This window comes from Crassostrea angulata, unplaced genomic scaffold (genome assembly GCF_025612915.1).
Source record: "Crassostrea angulata isolate pt1a10 unplaced genomic scaffold, ASM2561291v2 HiC_scaffold_112, whole genome shotgun sequence".
Taxonomy (NCBI): Eukaryota; Metazoa; Mollusca; class Bivalvia; order Ostreida; family Ostreidae; genus Magallana; species Magallana angulata.
The window spans coordinates 154,435-179,934 of NW_026441667.1; the positions used below are offsets into that span (position 1 = coordinate 154,435).

At 35.8% G+C, this 25,500-nt stretch overlaps 1 protein-coding gene and 1 pseudogene across 1 annotated transcript; both read right to left on the bottom strand.

Annotated features, from left to right (window-relative positions):
* Positions 1-4,045: 4,045 nt before the first annotated feature.
* On the bottom strand, positions 4,046-14,494 carry LOC128169253 (uncharacterized). The gene is made up of 2 exons (XM_052835415.1): positions 14,409-14,494; positions 4,046-10,595 (listed from the first exon to the last, which is right to left on the bottom strand). The coding sequence occupies exon 2, from the start codon at positions 10,579-10,581 to the stop codon at positions 7,783-7,785; it is 2,799 nt and encodes a 932-aa protein (XP_052691375.1). The 5' UTR covers positions 10,582-10,595; positions 14,409-14,494; the 3' UTR covers positions 4,046-7,782.
* Positions 14,495-21,127: 6,633 nt separating this feature from the next.
* Positions 21,128-24,473, bottom strand: LOC128169258 (uncharacterized; annotated as a pseudogene).
* Between the last annotated feature and the right edge of the window lie 1,027 nt (positions 24,474-25,500).

Consider the following 25,500-nt stretch of genomic DNA (forward strand, 5'->3'; position numbering starts at 1 on the left):
GTTGAAACATGGTACAATGGTCCAAGGGTAAACTCTTTTATTGTAAATCGGACATACAAAATATTCATATCACTGGAAAGAGAAAATCCTGTTGTAAAGTTGACCCTATTACAAATTTTGTAGAGCTTGGTGTGCTTAACAACATGCAATTGAAATTGTCTTATTTAGTTTTAAAATATTAAGCTTAATAAGTGCAAAATTCATTTTAAAAAATCGAGAAAAATGGCAAGAACTCCTACATGGGTTGTTGGATCTTCTTCAGAATTTCAGGGCCGGTAGATTTTGACGTGCTGATCACTTTTACACTGCCAGAATTTTGAAATCTGTAGCTTTTTTTAGTTATTTGCAAAAAACTGCAATTTACCATTATATTTTGAGCCATGGTGGCCATGTTTTTCAACGAATCAAAAATTCCTATATCTGTTCTGTGCACCTAATGAACAATTATATCAAGTTTAGTTGCAATCGGACTTATGGTGTCAGAGGAGTTAGCGTTTGAAAAAGTTTTCTGACGGTTGGACGCCAAGTGATGACAATAGCTTACATGACCCTTCCGGTCAGGTGAGCTAAAAAGCAGAAATAAAAGCAAAGAATCCTAACAGGGACATGCACATTACCTGCAAACGATTTGGTTGACGTCGTGTCAGAATTTCGACGTTATGCGTATTTTTTTATGGCTCATGTGTCGAATTTTGATTTGAAACCACCTCTGTAATTGTCAAGGTTCCCACAGGGCGAAAAACCATCTTTAAGCAAGTCCTTAAAGGTGGCTTAAAGGAGCTTAAAGGCTATTCAACCTTTAAGCTGCCTTTAAGTCACCTTTAAGCAAGTGCTTATAGGTCCTTAATGTCCAAACTTCTTTAAGCCACCTTTAAGCCATCTTTAAGCATCTTTAAGTGGCATTTACGCTCTCTTTACACTGCCTTTACACTGTCTTTAAGTGGCCTTTAAGTCAATATTGATCAAGCTGAACAATAAAAACATATATTAAATGCAAAAGCTCTTTTATAGAGAAGGGAGGGGGTCATCCGAGTGATAATATAATTTCCAAGGAAGGGGGGGGGGGGTGTTCCAGGCGGTTTTAATCGTCGCTCCATTAAACACAGATCGCTATCATCAGCACCGCTCCGATGGACACAGATTGCCGTTATAAAATTCTTTATAATTTTTTGGGGGGTTCAAAATTATTGTAGGGATGAGCGCAGTCTCTGTATCTTAATATGTGCATAAAACTAATTAAAGTATGTTTGTTTCCTATTATAAATTAATCGGTGAAAAAATCTCTCTCTCTCTCTCTCTCTCTCTCTCTCTCTCTCTCTCTCTCTCTGTTCCTCCGGTTATTAAACAAAATAAAGATAATGAACCAAAAATGCATGATTTAATTTGATAATCGGTTTAAGGTTTGTATTTTTTTTTTCAATTTTCATTATTTCTAATTCTAGATCTGCTAGATACATGTTAACGATGAAAAGACTCTCAACTGCCTTTGTTATATCGGGCAGGATATTACTGCTTTGTTTGTCTAGACATAGTTTTGTTCGTTTGTGTATATCTAATTAGAGTCTATTGTTTGTCCAACTTAAGAAAACCCCTGGAACTAACACAGAATATACAAGATATACACAACAGTTGTGTCGTGTGCCCAGGTGCATGTTTGTGTATATCTAATTAAAGTCTATTGTTTGTCCAACTTAAGAAAACCCCTGGAACTAACACAGAATATACAAGATATACACAACAGGTGTGTCGTGTGCCCAGGTGCACGTCAGGGTTTCTAAAGGCGTTGAATCTTAGTATGTACGAGTATACGATAAGTCTAGTGAATAAAAGTTAATTTACATTTGTTATTCATTTTCAAAGTATTATATCCTAGCTCTGGGTTTCAAAGATGTTACGTCTACAAATTAACGATACATGTATGTAAGAGTAAAATCTTGAGGCTAATTAATTAATGTACCGGTGGTCATAAATAGGGGTTGATTATTTAAATATATGTATAAGGGTAAATATGTCAAATATACCCGGCCTGGCACATCATACAGTTGTATATACAAGTCATTTGCAATTGCCACATGCAGTAAATACGTCACCGGTAATTGGTAATTTTGTTTGTAATAGAATTGATAGTTTAAAAATCATGTACATACAATTACATGTAAATATTTAAACATATTGGAACGGCGCCGCGATCATGAAAACCGGGAAATTGCGGGAAATTGAACAAATACCCTAATAGTATCAATGCATTTCATAAAAGAAATGATTTCATTTTCTTTCTTACATTTTTATAGCTATAAATTAGATGAACGTATATCTACTCAGTTTAAATTTATTAACTAAGAAAGCCTACTATAGTGAACCTAACGGTTTCCATTTAGGTATAATATATTTCTGTTCACTGAAGACCAAGTTCCGTATTTCATTCTAAATACACGCATGCATGTAATTTATAAATTAGATATAATTGATTGTTACAAACTGAATGGTTTGTCCAAATCTTTTCAAGTAAACACATTAAATACAGTGATTCAATATCCACTGATATATACGATATAAAAACGCTCCTATATATGTAAGTTGCCGTGGCGCAGAGGAAGTGTGGTGATGCTAGTAAACTAAGGGTCCCGGGTTCAATTCTCGCCGTGGCCGGGGTTTTTTTTTGGTGTTTTTTTTTTCATTTTTCTTTCTAGAACAAAAACCGTTTTAATACCTTTTCTTTCATAAAGTTAATACATTTTGTTGGAAATTAAGCACAATATTGAAAAAAAAATTTTTAATGGCTTAAAGGTGGCTTAAAGAAGTTTGGACATTAAGGACCTATAAGTTGTCCTTAAAGGTGGCTTAAAGATAGTCTTTAAGCTGCCTTTAAGCCATCTTTACGCTTTCTTTAAGCCATTTTTAAGCAACACATATAGCTTAAAGGTAGCTTAAAGGTGGCTTAAAGATCGTCTTTAAGCTACCTTTAAGCATCTTTAAGCTATCTTTAAGGAGAACTTAAAGATGGTCATTCATCCTGTGTCCCGTTGTGTCGGTCGTATTCAATGTAATCAGTAATATTTCTTTATATTTTATGTTTACTTTGATGTATATAAAGTATATAAAGCCGTGTATTGTAGAAGAACATCACAAGGACATGTCAAATCACACTAACGATTAAGTTCATGAACGGCAACCTAAGATAATTTACTATTTCAACAGGGATTGAAGTTTTCAACATGGATTGAAGTATTTTCGTGAACACGTAGGCCATTTTTGACACAAAAAATGGGGAGGGGGGAGTGTAAAACGTGACCCTCGTTCCTGAAAAAAGTGGACGCAAAAAGATAAGCGCGGTATAATTTACCACAGAAAAGAGATTTTGAAAATTCATTAGTTGGAAGAAATAAACATTCCCAGTCCCTGAAATAAGCGCTTGGTGTATATTACTCAAATATTTAATTTCACAGGGATTTCGCGCTAAATTTCCAATGTCAAGACATCAATATAATGGAGAACATATGGCTATTGATCAAAAGTACGCTGTTAAATCAGACCTACAAAACAGATCATCTAACTCAAAACGAGGCTACGGCTATCCAGAATCGCGGTTCTCCCATCTTTTTACCCCTTATTATGGATACTTCCGATGGTGTTACTTCCGGTATCCATAGAAACAAGTAAGTGTCATACGGCGTGAAAAACATATGACAATCATGGCGGAATTCAAAACGAAGACGTTTTGATCAAGACAATTTCACAACCTACCTTTTGGCCAGCTGTTGTTAGTAATGGCAAAGTAATCTTAATGAAACTGAAGTATATGCAATGAGACAGAATCGGGTAAATTACACCCAGGGTGCATAAATTGGGTAGAATGCACTTTACCGGTACGGCCGCCATTTTGATTTTAGATCCGCGCGTGAGATGGGGCGGCCTTCTAACTAAGCAACGAATCAACAACTATGGGCGCCGCCATTTTGATTGTTGGTGAGGCGAGAATGTGAAAGCCGGCGAATGTTTAAGCCATAATAGACATTTTATGAGAATTTAAGCGGGGGTATGGGGGCAGCAGCCCCCATAATAACGGAAATAACAAATAATTTAGAAAGCCAAGCGGCGTTTGAGCTTTATTAAAGCGGGGGTTTGCCGCCCCCCATAAAATAAAATTGACCGTAACTACATCTATTTTATAAAGATGTTTAACTTACCTTCAATCAAATAAGTCAAGGCTTCCATTTAACGTTTCTTGAGACAATGAGGTGGGTTGATTAAGTTGTACTTCCGTTAGAGGGGTTCTTTTTTTACAGGGGAAACGCGTTTAACAGGGTCCAAAAAGGTTGTAAATTTATCGTCGGTATTTTGTAGGTATTTTTTCTTATACAGTATTCTATTAAGTATGAGTCATATAGAGATTTCACAGTTCCAGTTTTGGGTAGGGATTTCTTGACTGCATTCCAAGTTGATTCTATAGTATTTGTACATGCGCCAGTTTCTTTGTTTTTGAATTCGATGGAATGGTTTACTGTAAGGTGTTGGTATCCCTCACTTTCAATAGACGAATATGCCTTCCAACAGTCCGATAGAATGGTTGTACCTGGTAGTATGTATTTCTTTATAATAGGAATTAACGTGTTGGCGCTCCTGTCTTCCACAACTTCAAAGAAACACTTTTTAGTTTCCCTCTCTATTCCTCCAAAATCCCACACACTGCAACTCTCTTACCTCGGTGGCATTTACGTTTCCCAAGTTTACTCTCATCGATCTCAACTGTTCGACCGGGTCCCCCGATTTTTTCGTTATCTAATTTCAAAATTGATAAACACACTTCCCTTGAAAAATTCTTCCAGTCAACAACAGTGTGATCACTTCCTATGCGCTGTTCCCTGGATATAAAGTCGTTGGGAAGATCGTAGACCCAATAATAAGTGAGTTTTACAATTTGTTTCAAAAGTAGGTGGCTCCCTGAAAACTAGGATCTTTCTCTAACGGACACTTTTTTGTTGCATTTTCTATTCGTGCAACGCCACACTACACCGTCTTTACTGTACGATTCATCTTCTACTAAATGTAGCGATCACTCCGAACAATGGTCACATAAACCGTTAACATTCCCCAACAAACCTTTTGTTTGAAGCCAATCAATCAGAAATCGACTATTTTTACAAATTTCATAGATATCGTCGTAAACGAATGGCATGCCTCTGTCAAAATCCGCTGTGTTTACAACTTATGCAGACGTCACTTACCTGTTATCCAATCAGATATAAAGACAGTGTCACGTGACTAGCAACGCCATGTCTTTGGAATGCAGTCTAGAAATTGACAGTATCAGTATTTATTTACGTTATCCTGCTAATTCTCGTTAATATACTTTGTTAATAAAACGAAGTTTATTAATTAAAAAACCAACGAGGAGTTCAAAAAACAGGTTAGTTTTGCATTTTAAAGCCGTTATAACGAAATCGTGTCACGCTAACGCGTGACTCTACTATATAGGAAGAGCAAGTGCTATTTCCATATATTTTGTACGTACCGGTAAAGTGCAGTTGTCCCCATAAATTAGTTATCAGTGATTGAGTATATGCCATGCGAATGATTGAGTAATGAGATTGATTGAATATTTACCATGAGAATGATTGAGTATATGCCATAAAAATGATTGAGTATTGTGATTCATTAAATATGCCATGAGAATGATTGAATATTTGCCATGAGAATGATTAAGTAATGAGATTGAATGAATATTTGCCATTAGAATGAGTGAATAATGAGATTGATTGAATATTTGCCATGAGAATGATTGAATATTTGCCATGAGAATGATTGAGTAATAAGTATATGCTATGAAAATAATTAAGTACATGTCCTTACATTGATTAAGTATATGCTATGACATTGATTGAGTAATGAGTTTATGCTATGAGAATGATATTGATCATTCTCATGGTAAATACTCAATCGACTTCATGGCCTATATTGCGGATCCAGATGAACCTATGGCCCAAATTATTTGGTAATATTACCTAAGCGATACTGAGTTTCGTTATCTGTTCAGTGTGTAGAACGTAAAGGGGACGTGCTTGTAGTCCAAATTAAATATGGACAGACAATCCAGGAGGTGTCTGTTAAAAACCTCCGAAATCTGAAACCACAGTCATCGGCACCTTCAAACCACAGGGCACTGTGGTGCCAGTCCCACAAATGTGCAACATCAACGGAACGCCTGTTCAATGCGGAAGTCCCTTCCAAGTGTCAAAAGGTACGTATTAGATGATTTTGTTCATACCTGGCTATCTATGGGGCCTACTTAGACTAAGGCTAAACCACTATCAGGTGTACACAAAAGGTTGCAAAATATTGTGGAAAACAGAGTTCCTCTTGGAGCTTTGTGTATTTGATCAGTAAACTATTTTTATGCCCCCCGAGATACCGTAAGATATCGGGGGCATATTATCTTACCCTGTCTGTCCATCCGTCCGTTTGTCCGTTCACTTTCAAACTAGCCAATCTTGATTTTGAAGGATTACTCGCAGCCTTTTGAAATTTTGCACACGCAATTGCACCATCATCGTCCAGGTTAAGTTCGAATTTCATTTTGAATTGTATTCTAAATTTTTAGTACATTTGACTTAGTGTCTGTAATTGAGTGTAGTGCATTATAAACTAGTCTATCTTTTTCATTGAAGGATTGCTCGCAGCCTTTACAGTAGATGATTCGGTGCATACCTGGCCGTCTATTAAACCTACTTAGATTACAGTAGACTTACTTAATGTTAGACTATCATGACCTGTATGCAAGGCTAATTTGGTCATTTCATTTTCAGAAGGCACAAGAAGATGAGGCAGAGATCTCGGCTGAGAGGAATAGTAAGCAGGAGCACGAATGACAGGAAAACAGCAAAAGAAGGATGACGTCCCTTCTATGAAGCGTCACAAGGTATAACTAAATTTATTTCTGTGGGCGGGGATTAATGTTCGCGTATTTGTATGTCAGGACTAGTAACTTAGTCATTTTATTTTTAGAAGGCACAGGAAGATGAGGCAGAGATATCGAATGATAGGAATAGTGAGATTAATAACATCTACAACCTCTTTTACAGAAATAGGAACATACAGTTTATCAAATACAGCATTCCTATCACTCTACTAAAAAGTTCGGTACATTCATTATCTTCGCTGATACCTGCACTTTTAAAGTGTCCAAAAACATGTTCTACTCCAAAATTACAATAACGTTCTTTCCTACTACTCTCAACAAATTTGAAAAATTCACTTAGACCTGTTAATATAAGGTTCATCTTCATAAAACGGTACTGTAAATTTGTATTCATTCTGTGTCTTTTCTCTCTTTAAATGGTCTAATCGCCGCTCCATGCCCTTAATCACTGTGGTGTGACTTTTCATATCCCTCTCCATCTTTAGTACGGCATCCCTTGTGTTTGGTTTATTACAGCCAAACGCGCATTTGTATTTTAAGTGATTTGCTTTATTTTCGCGGTTTTTGCTTCAGCCACACAGAAGAAAAACATCAAATTTGGCTAGTATGCAATGACTCTTCATATTATAATTAGGTGGCCGTCTTATTTTCTAATAGCGTACAGGTAAAGTTAAATCTCCGATCACCCTGTTTAACGGTTAGTCACATCGCCGCGTTTCAAACATGGCTGCAACATGGACCGCGATTAATTAACTGCGATGGTGAAATGCGAAAATAATTAACTAACCGCGCTGTTAGATGCGAAATATAAGTTGAATGTACTGTACATCCGTTGTCGTTGATTAGGAATACGCAAAACAAAAAATTCAAGATAGACTTTCAGCAGAAAGGCATTTTGCGGGAAAACTACACTGGAGTATTCCGAGACCAAGTTTGATGCTCCACTCTCTTTTTAGTCGCAAAAGAAGCTCGTTATAATCAGTGGATTTTTCATCTTTCTCGAATTCGAAAACATCTGAATATGGAAGAAAAAACGGATTAAGATACCGTTGATCGGAGAAACTGAGCAGATTCTCAAACATACGCTCTGCAAGGGTTAAGTAGGATTCCTTAATTTCTTCCTCTTCAATAGTTTTGTACATTTCTAGCCAGAGAAAAAAGGTACAATTCTTAAGCATATAACTTTTGATAGCGTGAGATGGATTGATTGGCCATGTTTTCTCTTGCTTGAATTTATCCTGTACCATAAAAAGCGGTGACGGGATTTCGTCAATCTCGATTTGAGGACTTACCACTTTACTTTTAACGATTTTAGTCAATATATACGCAAACCTAAAAGAATCAGGAAGTGTTTTCATCAAAACAATCTCAGCAGGTGCAGCCGATACACGGAGTATTCTCCTCATCTTCTCATCTTGCGCGGTATTCTTATCACGTGCAGTGTTACATGTTTCAAAAATGTCGTCCCCTTTTAACCGGACCTTGTTGCTAAAATCATTCACTCGTGTTTGTAGAATGAGGAAACAACCTGCTTCCTTGACATTAGTATCCATTTCTAGAGAGTCTGGAAAGTTCACATTTGCAGGCCACCATCCAGGATTGTATACGACAGGAACCAAGTCAATGCTGATCTTTAGTTGTTTGTATACTGAACCTATCCAGTAAACACTGAAATTGAAAACTGGTTTGCCGTAGATGACATGCATCTTGTCCTCATAATTGAAATAGAGGTTGCCATTTGACCAAACTTTTCTTTCATTCAAAGCGAGTTTCAAATAACCGTCAAATAGTTTCAAGAATGGAAATGCGAGAAAGTATTCTTCGTTGTCTGCAAACTCTTGGTATCCATCTGGCACAGGCTTTTGTAAGAATTTTAGACAAGCAAATCCTTTTTCAGCGCATTCCTTAGTCAGAGTAATGTCCGTTATTTTCTTGAGTTCTTCAATGCATAATGCAAAATCAAATTCATCTGGAGGACCAACTTTAGTTTGTTCTTCAGACGAACCTGTTCGAAAAACTGACATCTTGAATCTTTTATATTCAACAACTGAGCAAAGGGTTTGCACTGTTTTCATTACCTCTTCAGATATTTGCTTTATTTCTTTTGCATTTTCGGGACTTTTTTTGTAAAATTCGTTCAATAAAAATTCACAAAAGTCTATGCGTTCGCAATCAAGGTGTAACGAATTTTTTATACTTTCTTTTGTTTTGATCTTAGAACTACAAATGGATTTTGGCAAATGAAGGAGAAGGTCCTCAAAAGAATTTGTACGTGAGTAAAGCACTTCATTTTTCTCAGTAGATGATAATTGTTTAAAACATCGATAACTGCAGTGTCTCCTAGCAGTACCAATTGGTTTGTCTCCTAGACTATCTACAGCAAATGCATCAGCCTGAAACTCTAACAAAAGTTCAACTTGTTCTTCAAAGTTGTGATAAGCTGCGAGATGTAGTGGTGTGGTACCATTAGCATCACGTGCATTCACATCTACTTTTCCTTTAGTTATAACTTTCCTTATAAGTTCAGGTATTGGTCTATGTTTCAATAAAGACATCAGCGGGGTTCTACCCCAGCGATCCTGAGTATTTAAATCGATGCCATATCTAAATAGACTATCAAACACGTGCTCGAGAAAAAACACAGAAGCAGCCGACTCGTCGTAGACATTTTTGGCATTTACATCAACATTTGCGAACAACAGAAATTCCAAAATGTCGTTATATATAGTGGATACACCTGCTAATCTGTGTACTGCCGTATTCCCTAAATTATCGGAAGTTGTCAAATTAGCATGAAGATCATGAAGTCTTCGAAGAGATTTCTTGTTAATATTTGAGGTGTCTATCATGTAGGCCCATGGGGCTCGTCCAACTAAATCTGGACAGTTCAGCAATATTTTGACAGTGATGTCAGAAAAGTTTGAAGCAATGAATTCAATTGTATCAATTACCTTTTCATAAATCTCAAGGATCATGTACACATGAAGGAAATTTTCGCCTTTTAAATTTTGCAAATGCAAATCAAGATCCGATGTAGCGTAGTTAACAAAGATATGTTCAAGTAGAGGTGTGTTGTCATCTCGTTTTGCTATAAGGTGTAATATGCTATCGCCGTACTTAGTTTGCGCTTTTATATTTGCTCCTGCTAAAACAAGTTTATCAACAATTTCCACTAGCGTAGAATTTTTTTTGAGAAAATACCGATTCTCAATATTCGAATAAGCGCCTAATCTAAAACAACAGTGCAACGGTGTGTACCCATTGATGTCTGCTGCATTCACATCAATGCTTTGTTGATCAAGAAGAAACCCTACGTTGTTTGGGGATTCCAAAAATACAGCGTAATGAAGCGGAGTCTGTCCCCATTTGTTTTTTATATTCACATCAGCACCACATGACGTTAACACATTCATTAGTTCTACGCCTTTAGAATTTATCCAGCGTACGGCTAAATGGAGCGGGGAATCCCCAAGTAAATCCCCGGAATTCAAGTACTCAACGTGCGATGCCAGTGCTGCACATTCATTCACGCCTCCGTTTAACACAGCTTTATGTAGTGGTGTTTGCAGATTTCTACATGGTTGTTCAAGTTCCTTTTCCTCTACAAAACCCTTTGTAGCAAGTCGAAGAAAGTATGGTATACTCTGCGGGGTAGGCCTCTCCATTACATTATTTTTTTCTGAAAAACAAATATATTTTAACATTCATAAGAAATCATTTTAAGACTGAGAAAATTGATAAGATTGAACATAGAAAACATTGAAGTTATCGCGTTTATCATACAGCTTTGTTGTTAGGTTATCATCAATGTCCATTTGCAGTAAACTATCCAAATGACGCAGACACTCTGTGGTATCTTTTATTTCAAGTCCACATGGATATATTGAATCGACGTATGTATGGAAATAACAATTGTTAATTGATAGTACGTCGTCGATATACCTGAATGTTCAGTTGAAGACCACAGCCAGTGATTTATGGGGTTTTTTTCACGTACAAGTTTTTTAATAAATTCTGCATCAAAACAATACACAAATAGGTCTGCTAACAATTGGGCACAATTAGTACCCGTTGGAATTCCAGCAGATTGTTGGAAAACTTATTTTCTACACACTACATAGATGTTGTCTATCAGAAACTCAAGCATCTTTTTAATGTTAACCTTAGAGTGCTTGTGTGTGCAATCAGAATGGTTTTTAACAAAATATGTCTTTAGATTTCCAATGACAAGTTAGCATTTTTACGAGTTCAATTTTTATTGAAGAATCAACAGTCGATGATGTCAAAAAGCCTTTGTTTTAATTTGCCATGGGGAGTGGTTAGCGTGAACAATCGTACGTTTTGATGCTATTGATTTTGGTAAGATCTTGTGACCTCAAAGTTTCTAATAATTCTTTAGAGTTTTTTAGTATCCACATCTGATTCACCGCTTCTGGAGTGTATTCATAGGTTTTTTTTAAACTGCAATAAATATATAGTTAATATATGTATTAAATAATTTCTATCACGACTTTTAGTAATATGTTTTAGATTAAGGTTATATTTCTCAAATACATTCTGTTCACATCTTTTCCTTATAAGAACGCGCGTTTGAGTTAAGATTAAGAAACTATCGGCAATCGATTGAGTAAAAATTACCAATAGGATTCTTATAAACATCAAATATAAGCAGATCAAATTATTGTATCATGCATACAAATAAACTTATGGATTGTGATACACTTTTTAGCCGGGCTGTGCTGAAAGCAGAGTCATGGCTGTAGGCAGGCAAATCGCCAATGATACTATAAATAGCACAACTTTAAAAGTAAACAAAAATCCGAACAGCGTCAAAGTGAAAGCTTCCGCTATACCAAATAATTACAAAGAGAGCCATGTTTTGTCAAATCTATTGGTTTTTCATTTGTTTGCGAATAAATTAAGCGTTTTTTTCCCTTTCTCATAAATTACGTGTTTTTTTTTAAACAAGACTGCGTATTGGGCACATATACAATGCGCATGAATTTCCATAATCTATTTTTCAAACCATTTGTGTTAGGCTGCACATAGAAGTAATGAGGGGAAGGGGTTGATTTTATAACGCTTGTTTCAAATTTCAATGCAACTGTTGATTTTTTGTCTACTAGACAGACATATTTTATTTATAGCCGCTAACAAAACAATTTAGTAGCTCTCTGGCGCATTTTCGACATTAAAAACGAGAGAGAGAAATTTACAGTTTGCATAATGACACATCAAAAGAGCCCGGCTTTCACTATTACTTCAGTACTTTGAATTTTTTGTTAAGGTAGTTAAGAGTTAAATAACACGGCAGCTTCAAAAAGTGACTCGATTCCGAAGTAGAAATATAATTGCTTTGTGAACACACTTACTTGATATTTATAATCAGCATTGTGTTCTTATAAATAAACAATTTTTACAATGGCCAAATTCGACGATCATTAATTTTAGAGTTGCCTTAACCTTCCTGCGAATGTTTAAAACAATTTCAAAGTTTGCTTGTTGAAATTGACATTTCTTATTTCCAATTTGATATGAAAAAATGGGTAGGTTGGATAGCATAGATTGGATAGGATGCTGGATGTAGAATGGGTAGGTTGGATAGAATAGATTGGATAGGATGCTGGATGTAGAATGGGTAGCTTGGATAGAATAGATTGGAAAGGATGCTGGATGTAGAATGCATGACACTGAATTTAGGATACAGAATAAGCAGACAGAGTGTGTGTGTGCGGGGGGGGGGGGGGGGGGGGGGCAGACTAATCCAAAAAATCTTGACAGCGGGGCGGGGGGGGGGGGGCGTAGTATATCTATAACTTCAATATCACTCCTAATTTCCTTATTTGAATACTATTTTTTTTTACATACTCCTAACAAAGTGGGGAGGGGGCAACTCCATGATAACTCAAATACTTTATGTAAAAATTAAAGAAATTAGATGCTACGTACCTGAATAAGACAGGGGTTGTGGTGTAAACTTTATGAGTACCGACATTGTAACAAAAAAGATTGCTGTTTTAATATCGTAATTATATATATCGAATAGTTTTGTACGTTTTAATTACTTGGGTGTTTAGATCAATTTTATGTAGGAATCAAAATTCGATAAACTCGCAGTCATATATTTTCTTCACATATTACAGCTTGATAGAATTGATGTTTAAAATAAAAGCCTAACACTATACACTTGTTACTGTGTGGTCCCGTTGTCATGGTACCAGGTGGTTCAGATGTAAACAAAAATTGGCATTTTTATGGCGATTTGAAATCAAATACTGAGTAATGGCAACATTTTTGGCTATCCAGGAAAAATATATTTTACAGAAAAATTGTCATTAAGCTTCAAAATGAGTTTTCTTATTTAATTTGAATTGAAAATGCAAATTTTGAATTTTTTTTTTACAACCTATTATGTTGTTCAATAAAAAAAACTAAATAAAAAACGAATGGCTTCAATGAAGGTAAGTTTTGCTATTTTTCATCTTAAGCATCGATTAGCATGGTAATGGTTTCCCCTAGCAACCAAGTTTAAGTGTCTTTTTAAGTTTTAAACCTAGGTGTGTCCATGTATGAAATATGTATGAAAATTGACGTGTAACCGTGATGATATTTCATAAAAATCTTTGATTCTTACATAAAATTGATTTTAAATATGAGATATTTCGCTGATTTAGTGACTAAATATGCGATTTAACCAAGGACATTAGATGTCAAGGAAAGCAATTGAACCGTTCTTTTTTTTTTTTTCTGAACATTAAAAGTTTTAAAATTAAGATATCATATATAGACATAGAATCAGTTTATAATTGACGTTTTCTTAACTTCATGAAAGGAAAAATTTATAATGAACTTCGCATTTTTAAAAAAAATATAAACTAATCATAAAACTGTAGGTGTTTCTTGATCTGTATCTACTTAGTGTAATATGTTAAAATTTTTGACTGAATATGATATTTTTGTCTCAGAAGTTTCACCGAGAGAATATTCAATTTTATATGAGCAATGTCTAACGTGTTCGTAATCGTAAAACTTCAGACAAGTGTATATGAATTTAAACTTGAATGACCCGCTCTATAACCCCTAAAACGTAATGTAAAAATCAATAAAGCGTGTGGCCAGATAAGCGGAGTTATGTAAACTTGTCTCTTTAAATAGGTGTAGCTCTGTTTTTCTAGCGTCTTACTTTCGTTTATTTTATAATACATTTATTTTGAATATCTGTTTTCGTCGTACCCAGCATTTGTTTATTCACTGTAATCCGTAAATGTCCTATTTACTGCTTACTCATTCTCAATGTCAAAGCACTTTGTGTCCAGTATAATGTACTGTTTAAAATTAACCTGGAGAAAAGCAGATTGTTTACAAATCAAAGTAACAGGTTTTCCTATGAGGGCACCCGTTCATTACCAACGTGTTAAAAACTGTTTTTTGCTTATGTTATTGTTCTTATTTCAATATTCGAATTAGAATTAGAAGATAATTTTTTACTTACCAAAACAAATCCACTAGGACACACATGTAAACGAGCGGTTGCCAAGCAATATACCTTTGCCTACGTGATATCAACTTATATATCCGTTATCAAGTGTTCTTCAACACTTTTTTTTTGTCGCAGGTAAATTCGTATTTGCAGACATCGATTTATGATAAGACGTTGCACTTCAAATTCAGAAAACAAAGTTGACGGTTTTAGTAAATAATCTATAGACGTTGTTATCCCCGATAGCAAAACTACACAAATCGATATTGACTAGACAAGGTACATGTAAATAGAAAAGGAACATAATACATATATTTTTAAAACCGGATTTAAAAAAAAAAATGTATATATAGCCAATGTTCACATTGTGTTAAATAAGCTATTGCAATTGTTCAAGAAAAGGAGCATTATTACATCTATATATTTCTTAAAAACAAGATTGTCCGAAGTTGTGATTAAGCAAGTTCCATCGACAACCTTCCCTCCCAAAATTACAAATAAAAAAACATAAAAACGCACTGATTACAATACAGTCCCTGAAAAGTTCTACTTTCTCATTTTTTTCGTTCACTGTGCAGTCACAGAGCGCTGACCATGCGTTCACTAGCGCTCACGTTCGCGCTCACCGTTCACAAAGCTCTCGCCTTGCGCTCACTGTGCGTTCACAAAGCGTACACTTTACATTCACCGTTCGTTTAGCGTTCACTTATCTTTCAGTTCGTTTTCAGTCATTTTCATTCGGAACTCCAAAATAAAAAGATCGGTCTTTGCGAGTCAAAGCGAAATGAGAAAAGAACCTGTCCGTAATGGTTGAAGGTAACCTACACTACACATGAAACATCAATTTTAATAAGAATTTAATCCGTAGAATTTAAGTTTACATTATTGAGCAGGTCTGTTTTTGTTGTTTGTTAGCTCACCTGAGCTGAAAGCTCAAGTGAGCTATTCTGATCACTTTTTGTCCGTCGTCCGTCTGTCCGTCCGTCCGTCTGTCCGTCTGTAAACTTTTTACATTTTGAACTTCTTCTCTAATACCGCTTATCCAATTTCAACCAAATTTGGCACAAAGCATCCTTATGGGAGGGCGAATATAAATTGCAGAAATAAAAGTCCGATCTGTATTCAAAGCGGAGAAAACCTTGAAACTGTAGAAAAAGGGGGGTGCATTTTTAAAAATCTTCTTCTCAAGAACTACTGATTCCAATTCAACGTAGTTTAGCATAAATTATCCTTATGGGAAGGAAAATATAAATTGCAAAAATTAAGGTCTAATTCTGTTTCAAATCTGAGTTATTACGAAAATAATAATAAAGGAAAGGCATGTTTCAATCAGTTTAATAGCCTCGGATTCGGCATCCGGTAAAATGGGTAGACAAGACTTTGCCTGGGCAAAACAAAAGATAAGCAGTTATTAATCTGCCAATCTCATTAAAATTTCAGGATATTTGATGGACCAGTATATTTGTATTTGCTGTAAATATTGCCGCAAAATAATGCGTATTTGGAATTGACGATTGCCGATCTGCCCCGGCTTTTATTTTGCCACGGCCCGGTTTTGCTTACCCATTTTACCAAGACTCGTATTCCATACTTCTAAAACGAGGTTCTTTGTTTAAAGCAGCCATGACATTATACGAAAAAGGGTCGATCTGACTATGATGAATTTGCTTGTTGTGCAACACTTCGCGTATGAAGGGAAATTTTTGAAACATGAAAAATATATTGGTGCCGATTTTGTGAAGTAAATTGAGGCTAAATATTTCAATGCGTTGACAGTTTTCACACATGACGTTGATGTTAGCTTGTTCTGATTTTCGTTTCGTTTTCATTTTTTATGCTTTGTAACCTGGAAACTGTCGTCTGGATTTCGTGATTTTTACGTATCAAATCAAACAGAGACTTCGGTAAATCAAACAGTTACGTTAACTGTTTACCTGCGCAAATTAAGCAAAATCTGATGTAGGAGTACTGAAATACAATTCATTCTATCGGTAATTCGGCATTATTTTTTGCGTAATGGTAGATTAATGCAATAGGTTTTTGTTGAGATGCTCGGCATTTTCTCTAGTTTATTCAGTTTAAATAGAGTTTGATATCGCTTACGGAAATATGTAGGTATATACATATATATATATGATTCATTTCGAAAAAATAAATTGTGTTCTTTATTTGTTATACATGTAGTGCATGTTTCTTGTGTTTAATTGTTAACAATTTCTATTTACTAACCATTTTTGAGTGTTTGCTTCGAATTATAAGCAAGATACAGAGATTTGCTAACAATTCTATGTTTGTACACAGATCTTAAAAGCTAAAGATTAAATCAAAGTACTGATAGTACTGAAAAGCGCTAACCCAGCTTCTGTATGTATATAACAGATATATGTATATAGCATTTCAGCTTCTGTATACGCACTATATTTCCTCATCACTGCATGACAGTCCCTGCAATGATGTATGTAAGCCCCGTACATTAATTTCACAATAACCCGTAAATTAGATTCACAATAGCCCGTGCAGTTATGTGCATAAACCCCTGAAACTGGTTCCCTAACCAGTTTAAATGATGTATACTTTTGCTTAGAGGGGGCGGTTATTCGATGCACCGGAAGTTGAAGTCTAACGACAATAAAGGGCTGAGCTATGCTTAGCGCTTTAAAAAGTAAAAAAATTGTCAATATTTATTACGAAAATTTTCAAAATCTGTTCTTCCAGAAACCAACTTATTGAATTGTAAACTTAACCTTTTTAGCTTACCTGAGAATGGGGCCACAATGGGGGTCGAAGTTTAACAAATGAATAGAGTAAATCTTTAGAAATCCTCTTCTCAGAAACTAATTGGCCAGGAAAGCTGAAACTTGTGTGGAAGCATCCTCAGGTAGTGTAGATTCAAAGATGTGAAAATCATGACCCCTGGGGATAGGGTGGGGCACAATGGAGGGTCGAAGTTTAACATATGAATATAAAAAGTAAATCTTTAAAAATCTTCTTCTCAGAAACTAATTGGCCAGGAAAGCTGACACTTGTGTGGATGCATCCTTATGTAGTGAAGATTCAAATTTGTGAAAATCATGACCCCCGGGGGTAGGTTTGGGCCACAATGGGAGATCGACGTTTTACATAGGAATATACACAGTTAATCTTTAAAAATCTTCTTCTCAGAAACTAATCAGCCAGGAAAGCTGACACTTGTGTGGATGCATCCCAAGGTAGTGTAAATTCAAAGTTGTAAAAATCATGACCCCCGGGGGTAGGGTTGGGCCACAATGGGGGATCGAAGTTTAACATAGGAATATATACAGTAAATCTTTAAAAATCTTCTTCTCAGTAACTAATTCGAAGGCAAGGCTGGAACTTGTGTGGAAGCATCCTCAGGTAGTGAAGATTCAAAGTTGTGAAAATCATGACCCCTGGGGGTAGGTTGGGGCCACAATGGGGGATTGAAGTTAAACATATGATTATATACAGTAAATCTTTAAAAATCTTCTTCTCAGAAACTAATTAGCCAGGAAAGCTAAAACATGTGTGGAAGCATCCTCAGTTAGTGTAGATTCAAATTTGTGAAAAGCATGACCCCTGGGGGTAGGTTTGGGCCACAATGGGAGGTCGATGTTTTACATAGGAATAAACAGAGTCATCTGTAAAAATCTTCTTCTCAGAAACTAATAAGCCAGGAAAGCTGGAACTTGTGTGAAAGCATCCTCAGGTAGTGTAGATTCAAAGTTGTGAAAATAATGATCCCCAGGGGTAGGGTGGGGCCACAATGGGGGGGGGGGGGCAAAGTTTAACAAAGGAATTTATAGGGTAAATCTTTAAAAATCTTCTCAGAAACTAATCAGCCAGATGATTCTTTATAATTGTTAAGACTTTGGCCCCAGGACAATTCTTTGGCCTCACGAGAAGGTTGAGAGTTTACTGTACGTTTACATCCCATATATAAACTATTGTTAGGGATCTTTTTGAGAACTGCAATACTCAACACATGATATGACCATAAAATCATCCTGTTAGAAAAGGGACTAATGATTATAAACATAAGAATATCCAGGGGAAAATGGATTTTATTTATACAGGATTTACATGAATGATTGTATATTGTCCAGATAGTTTGTATTGTTATACTTTCATGTTAAATACTGAAATCTGATTGGTTAAGACGCAGTTAATAATATTTACTATTACCCTCAGCGTTAGCAACGCACTTGACAACGGGTAACATTAAAAAATGTTACATGCGCGAAAATTATGCGCGTACGGTTCGCTGTAGAATTCACGTTATTCCTATATAAAAGCAGTAAAATTTTCTTTAAAATTTTAAAAAAGACATTCAGTATAACAAAATAAATAGTGCCTGTTTGGGAGGATAACAGTTGAAATTGACACCCCGAGAAAACCATTGTCAACCTCCGCTTCGCGTCGGTGGACAATGGTTTTCTCGGGGTGTCAATTTCAACTGTTACCCTCCCAAACAGGCACTATTTATATATTATGACTCCATTGAGCTGATTTTATCATACCTATTGTTCCTCAGGTGAGCGATGTGGCCCATGGGCCTCTTGTTTTTATTATTACAAGGTGTATGTTTTTAAATCATTCCTATCAAGAAGTCGTTTAATATGCGTTTAAAAAAATGTGATGCGAATAATTAATAAAAATAAAAGCAGTAACGTTTTCTTTCAAACTAAGACATTCCTTGACAATGGTATTATCGAGGAGTCAATTTCAACTGTCACCCCTCCTCCACCCTCCAACAGGCATTATTTTTGACGATCCGAAAGTGGCCTTAGTATGAAGTTACTGTAATAAAGAGCTTTATAAATAAGGTGAAAAAGTTAAAATCATATTGAAATTAAGGGTGTAAAAGGTTATCACCACAGTGACGTAATGATGTAGAAATGACGTCATGAAGATAGTCTTTTTGTGATATTTTGGTGTTTTGTAGCAAATTATGGTTGTTTTCCGTTAATTATTCAGCACAAAATTAGCAAAAATGTTCAACGGTGGTAAAGATAGATAGCTCACGTAGAATTCGTGCGCCTCTCTGTCGAGGAGATCTATACGCCTGCCGTTTATCTGATGGATAATAGTGTTTTTTCTTTGACATTTAATTTCACTTGACTAAATAAATGATAATAGAAATAACTTACGAATAAATATTTCTGATGCACAGGTATTTAGGTTACTCCGTTATAAAGATTTTCGGTTATATGTACTTATTAGATATTTTTATTATTACATTAAACTCGATTATTCGTTGATAAAATCATAAAATCATTATTGTCTTAAATTTGTTTTTATATAACTGTTATTCCTGAACATAAATAGTATGGTATTAGATAGAATAGGATAGATATTATTTGCAGGATATTTGATAGGATTGTTTTAAATGTCAACTTTCACGATAGCAGCACTGTACATGTAGTTTATTAGCTATTTTTGGGAGTTGATTTGAATCAACTCTCCTATGCAGTTACTCTGGCAAACCGAAAGTGAAACAGTGTTTGGATCTAAGCACAAATTATCACCGCTGACAAGAGGTAGATCTTGAAACTAATACAATGTAGATAAATTCGGTGCACTATATGCTGTACCATTGAAAAGTATCTATAAATACCTTCAAAATAGTCAGATTTTATAAAGTACGAACAATTCAATTGTTTTTTGTAGTTGCATGCATTCCTACGCTAGAGTTCAAATTAGTCTCGTTCAACCAGACGCTCGGCTGTCTCCCTAAATCTCCGACAAGCAGAGAGTCTCTTGGTAGTAGGAGATTAACGGAGACAGCCGGGTGTCTGGTTGAACGAAACGAATTCAATTTTGCTTGGATCCAGACGTGTACAATTTTTAGAAACATTTCGATTACTGATACACAGTTTGAATTAATTCTATCTTTTAATATTAAACAACATGATTCATATGTGGTTTTCTCGAAACTCTTGTCGGAAAATTTCGAGAATTCATATTATGAAAATGTGCATAACATATCGTTGATTTTAAAATTGATAATAATAAAATCAACTCCCGACAGTACTTCAGTACTTTGATTTATCATTACCAACGAAATACAATGTAACGATAACCCCCGAGGCCCAATAAATCGTTCATCTCGCGTTCACCTTGCGTTCACATATCGTTCATCGTGCGTTCACTTTGCGCTCCGTTTGCGCTCTGTGTTCGCTTATCGCTTAACGTTTATGTCATCCAGCTTGTAGTTTCCTTTTTTGTAACTAGGAACTCTTGTTGAATTGTTGATTTATCCAATACCATCTGACAAACTGCTGTTCTCAAAAATACCTTCACGATTTATTGGCCTTTCATGTTCAGGTTCGAAACATCGCAAAATCATGTAACCACCAACTGTGGAACATTGTTCGCATTCGACCCTTAATATCAGATAGCGCTAGTTAAATCCTTGCATGCTCACTTATGACCTCTCGTTTGAACTACTGCAATGCCTTACAACACGGTGTATGTACCAGTTGTTCCTTGTCAAGACTTCAAATGATTCAAAACACAGTCGCTAGGATTAAAACGCGTACTAGGAAATATGACTACATAACACCAGTGCTGGTCAAGTTACACTGGCTTCATTTTTTTAAAGCCGTCGGGGTAGATACTTTTTTTCTTTTGGGTCAAATGAAATTAATTATCTACAGGTCAACCAGAAAAGAAATAAAAGATAAAGCATTGAAATGTTAAAATCTGCATGATTTATTGTTTAGTGTAAAGAATGTAAAGAAACATTTCATTCAAAAGTCGGGTTTAAGGAGAGCAAATATTAAATGGCTTACGATCCTATCTCTCTTTGCATTTATCTAAGGTATTCCTATTCAAATTTGACAAGTTCTGCACGTTACTGTTTATTAATAAATAGAACAGAAATGAACAATTTAGAATTTGAAACATGTACTGGTTATGAATGTTCTCCAACTCTTGTGTAGGCGATGAAAGCTCCATACAATTTTTACCGTTCATTATCAATCGATCTCATTACGTTTTATTATGTTTCAATATAATGGAGCCATAGATACAGGCAAACAAAAATCCGATTTTCAAAGGAGAGGATATTTTATCTACACAATTAAGTGTTGACACAAACGATACTTTGTACAATCTATTAATTTTACTGGCATACTGTTAACATATTCATTTGATCTATCTCATTTGTTCAATTTTACGTATTTGGCGTTATTTCCCGCCTACTAAGTCAGATTTTTCTGTAACTAAAACATAAACAAGTTATATCGTTAAAAATCATTTGTACCACATTTCTGCAGATTTTTTCTCTCGCCCCGCATATATTTTTTCATTTGACTAAATAAGCGCATTAAAACAACTTCGTGGATAAACATTCAGCAGGAAAGTCTTTCTGGAGTATTTCAAGACAAACTTTAATACTCCATTCTCGTTTTAATCGTAATAGGAGCTTGGTATACCTTGATGATGTTTCATCTTTCTCGAATTCGAAAACATCCGAATATGGAAGAAAAAACGGATTAAGATATCGTTGATCTGAGAGATTTAGCAGGTATTCATAGATACGCCCAGCAAGATCTACGTATGAATCTGTCGTTTCCGCTTTCTGAATAGAACTCTACATTTCTAACCATAGATAGAAGGCACAATTCTTTAACATATAGCTCTTGATGGCGTGGGAAGGGTTGATGGGCAACGCTTTCTTGCGTTTGAATTTTTCCTGGATTGTATAGAGCGGTGATGGAATCACATCAATCTCAATTTGAGGACAGACCTTACTTTTAACTATCTTGGTCAATATATACGCAAACCTAAAAGGATCAGGGAGTGTTCTCATCAAAGCAATCTCAGCAGGTGCAGCCGATACACGGAGCATTCTCCTCGTCTTCTCATCCCTAGCTGTGTTACAGGTTTGAAAAATGTCGTCCCCTTTCCATAGGACCTCGTTGCTAAAATCATTCACTCGTGTTTGTAGAATGAGGAAACAACCTGCTTCATTCACCTTCTTATCTATTTCTAGAAAGTCTGGAAAGTTCACATTTGCAGGCCACCATCCAGGATTGTATACGACGGGAACTAAGTCAATGCTGATCTTTAGTTGTTTGTATACTGTACCAATCCAGTAAACACTGAAATTAAAAACGGGCTTTCCACGAATGACATGCATCTTGTCCTCATAATGGAAGTAGAGGTTGCCATAAGACCAAACTTTTCTTTCATTCAAAGCGCGTTTCAAATAACCTTCAAATAGTTTCAGGAATGGAAACGCAAGAAAGTATTCTTCGTTGTCTGCAAACTCTTGGTATTCATCTGGTACAGGCTTTTGTAAGAATTTTAGACAAGCAAATCCTTTTTTCAGCGCATTCCTTAGTCAGAATAATGTCCGTTATTTTCTTGAGCTCCTCAATGCATAATGCAAAATCAAATTCATCTGGAGGACCAACTTTGGTGCCTTCTACTGACGACCCTGTTCGAAAAACGGACATCTTGAATCTTTTATCGTACGTTTCAATAACTGAACAAAGGGTTTGCACTGTTTTCAATACCTCTTCAGATATTTCCATTATTTCTTTGGTGTTTTCAGGACTGCTTTTGTAAAATCTGTTCAGTAGGAATTCATAAAAGTCACTACGTATGCTAGGGAGGTGCAGCACACTTTTTATATTTTCTTTTGTTTTGATCTCAGAGCTACACATGGATGTCGGCATATCAAGAAGAAGGTCTTCAAAAGATTGTATACGTGTGTAAAGCACTTCCATTTTTTCAGTATATGCTAATTGTTTAAAACATCGATAACTGCAATGTCTCCTAGCAGTATCAATTGGTTTGTCTCCTAGACTATCTACAGCAAATGCATCAGCCTGAAACTCTAACAAAAGTTCAACTTGTTCTTCAAAGTTGTGATAAGCTGCGAGATGTAGTGGTGTGGTACCATTAGCATCACGTGCATTGACATCTACTTTTCCTTTAGTTATAATTTTCCTTATGAGTTCAGGTATTGGTCTATGTTTCAATAAAGACATCAGCGGGGTTCTACCCCAGCGATCCTGAGTATTTAACTCGATACCATATCTAAATAGACTATCAAACACGTGCTCAAGGAAAAACACAGAGGCTGCCGACTCGTTGTAGACATTTTTGGCATTTACATCAACATTTGCGAACAACAGAAATTCCAAAATGTCGTTATATATAGTGGATACACCTGCTAATCTGTGTACTGCTGTGTTCCCTAAATTATCGGAGATCCCAAAGTCAGCATGCAGACTATAAAGCCGGGCAAGTGAACTCTCGTCTATGTTGAAGGTGTCAATCATGTAGGCCCATGGTGCACGTCCGCGTACATCTGTACTGTTCAGCAAAGCTTTGACGGTATTTTTGATAAAATTGATATCAATGAAGTCAATGATTTCAATAACATTTTCAAAGACCTCATTGATCATGTACACATGAAGGAAATTCTCGCCTTTCAAATTTTGCAGATGCAAATCAAGATTTGATGTAACGTAGTTATCAAAGATATGTTTTAGGAGAGGCGGATTGTCATCCCGTTTTGCTATAAGGTGTAATATGCTATCTCCATACTTAGTCTGCGCTTTTATGTCCGCTCCTGCTATAATTAACTTATATACAATATCCACAGTTGTAGATTGTTCTTTGAGAGTATATGGATCGTCGATGTTGGACTCGGTGCTAAATGGAAAGCAACAGTGCAACGGTGTGTACCCATTGATGTCCGCTGTATTCACATCAGTGCTTTGTTGATCAAGAAGAAACGCTACGTTGTTTTGGGATTCCAAAAATACAGCGTAATGAAGCGGAGTCTGTCCATGACGTTAACACATTCATTAGTTCCACGCCTTTAGAATTTATCCAGCGTACGGCTAAATGGAGCGGGGAATCCCCACGTAAATCTCCGGAACTAAGGAACTCGACATTCGAGGCCAGTGCTGCACATTCTTTCACGTCTCCGTTTAACACTGCTTTATGGAGTGGTGTGTACGGATTTTAACAGGATTTTTCAAGGTCTTCCTCGTCAATATAACCTTTGGTAGCGAGTTGATGAAGATCAAGTATACTTTGGGGTTTCGGTCTGGCCATAATGTAAGTTTTTTTCTGTAAAATAGAGAATCTTTTTGTAATTTTTGCACATAATTTTATTTTATTAGCCCTAAACGTTTTTAACTAGTCTAACCTATATAGTGTCCTTTAGCAAACGTCTGGAATCTACTACAGTGAACATTTAGTACGCTGCTAGGATTGTGTGAAAACACATTGCATTTATCAAAACAATATAGTATGTTTAAAGCATACATAGGGAGTCTTAAAATTACTCTTTAATATGTAAAAAAAAAATCAAATATTACATATCAAATCACTCTTCTTGAGAATATTTTGAAGAATGTTTCTTATTTTACATTCAAATAATTTTTACCTATTTATAAAACTAATCATGACCATGATCATGATTTTTTAAGATTTACTCTACATATTCCTATGTAAAACTTTGATCCCTCCATCCATTGTGGCCCCACCCTACTCCAGGGGCTGTCATTGTTTTCACAACTTTCAATCTACACTACCTGAGGATGCTTCCACACAAGTTTCAGCTTTCCTGGCTTATTAGTTTTTGAGAAGAAGATTTTTAAAGATTTACACCATATGTTCCTATGTAAAACTTAACCCCCCCCCCCCCCATGTGGTCCCACCCTACCCCAGGGATCATGATTTTCACAATTTGAATCTACACTACCTGAGGATGCTTCAACACAAGTTTCAGCTTTCCTGGCTAATTACTTTCTGAGAAGAAGATTTTTAAAGATTTACTCTGCATATTCCTATGTAAAACTTCGACCCCCCCCCGCTCCCCACTGTGGCCCTACCCTACCCCCGGGGTCATGATTTTCACAATTTAATATCTAAAATACTTTAAGATGCTTCTACACAAGTTTCAGCATTCCTGGCTGATTAGTTTCTGAGAAGAAGGTTTTTAAAGATTTACTATATATATATTTCAATGTTAAAATTTGACTCCCCATTGTGGTCCCAACTGTCTATCTACACCACCTACAAATGGTTCAACAGAAGTTTTAGCTTTCCTGGCTGATTTGTTTCTGAGAAGAAGATT

Excerpts from the sequence above, each read along its gene's own strand:
- LOC128169253 (XM_052835415.1), bottom strand. The coding sequence starts at position 10,581 with ATGGAGAGGCCTACCCCGCAGAGTATACCATACTTTCTTCGACTTGCT.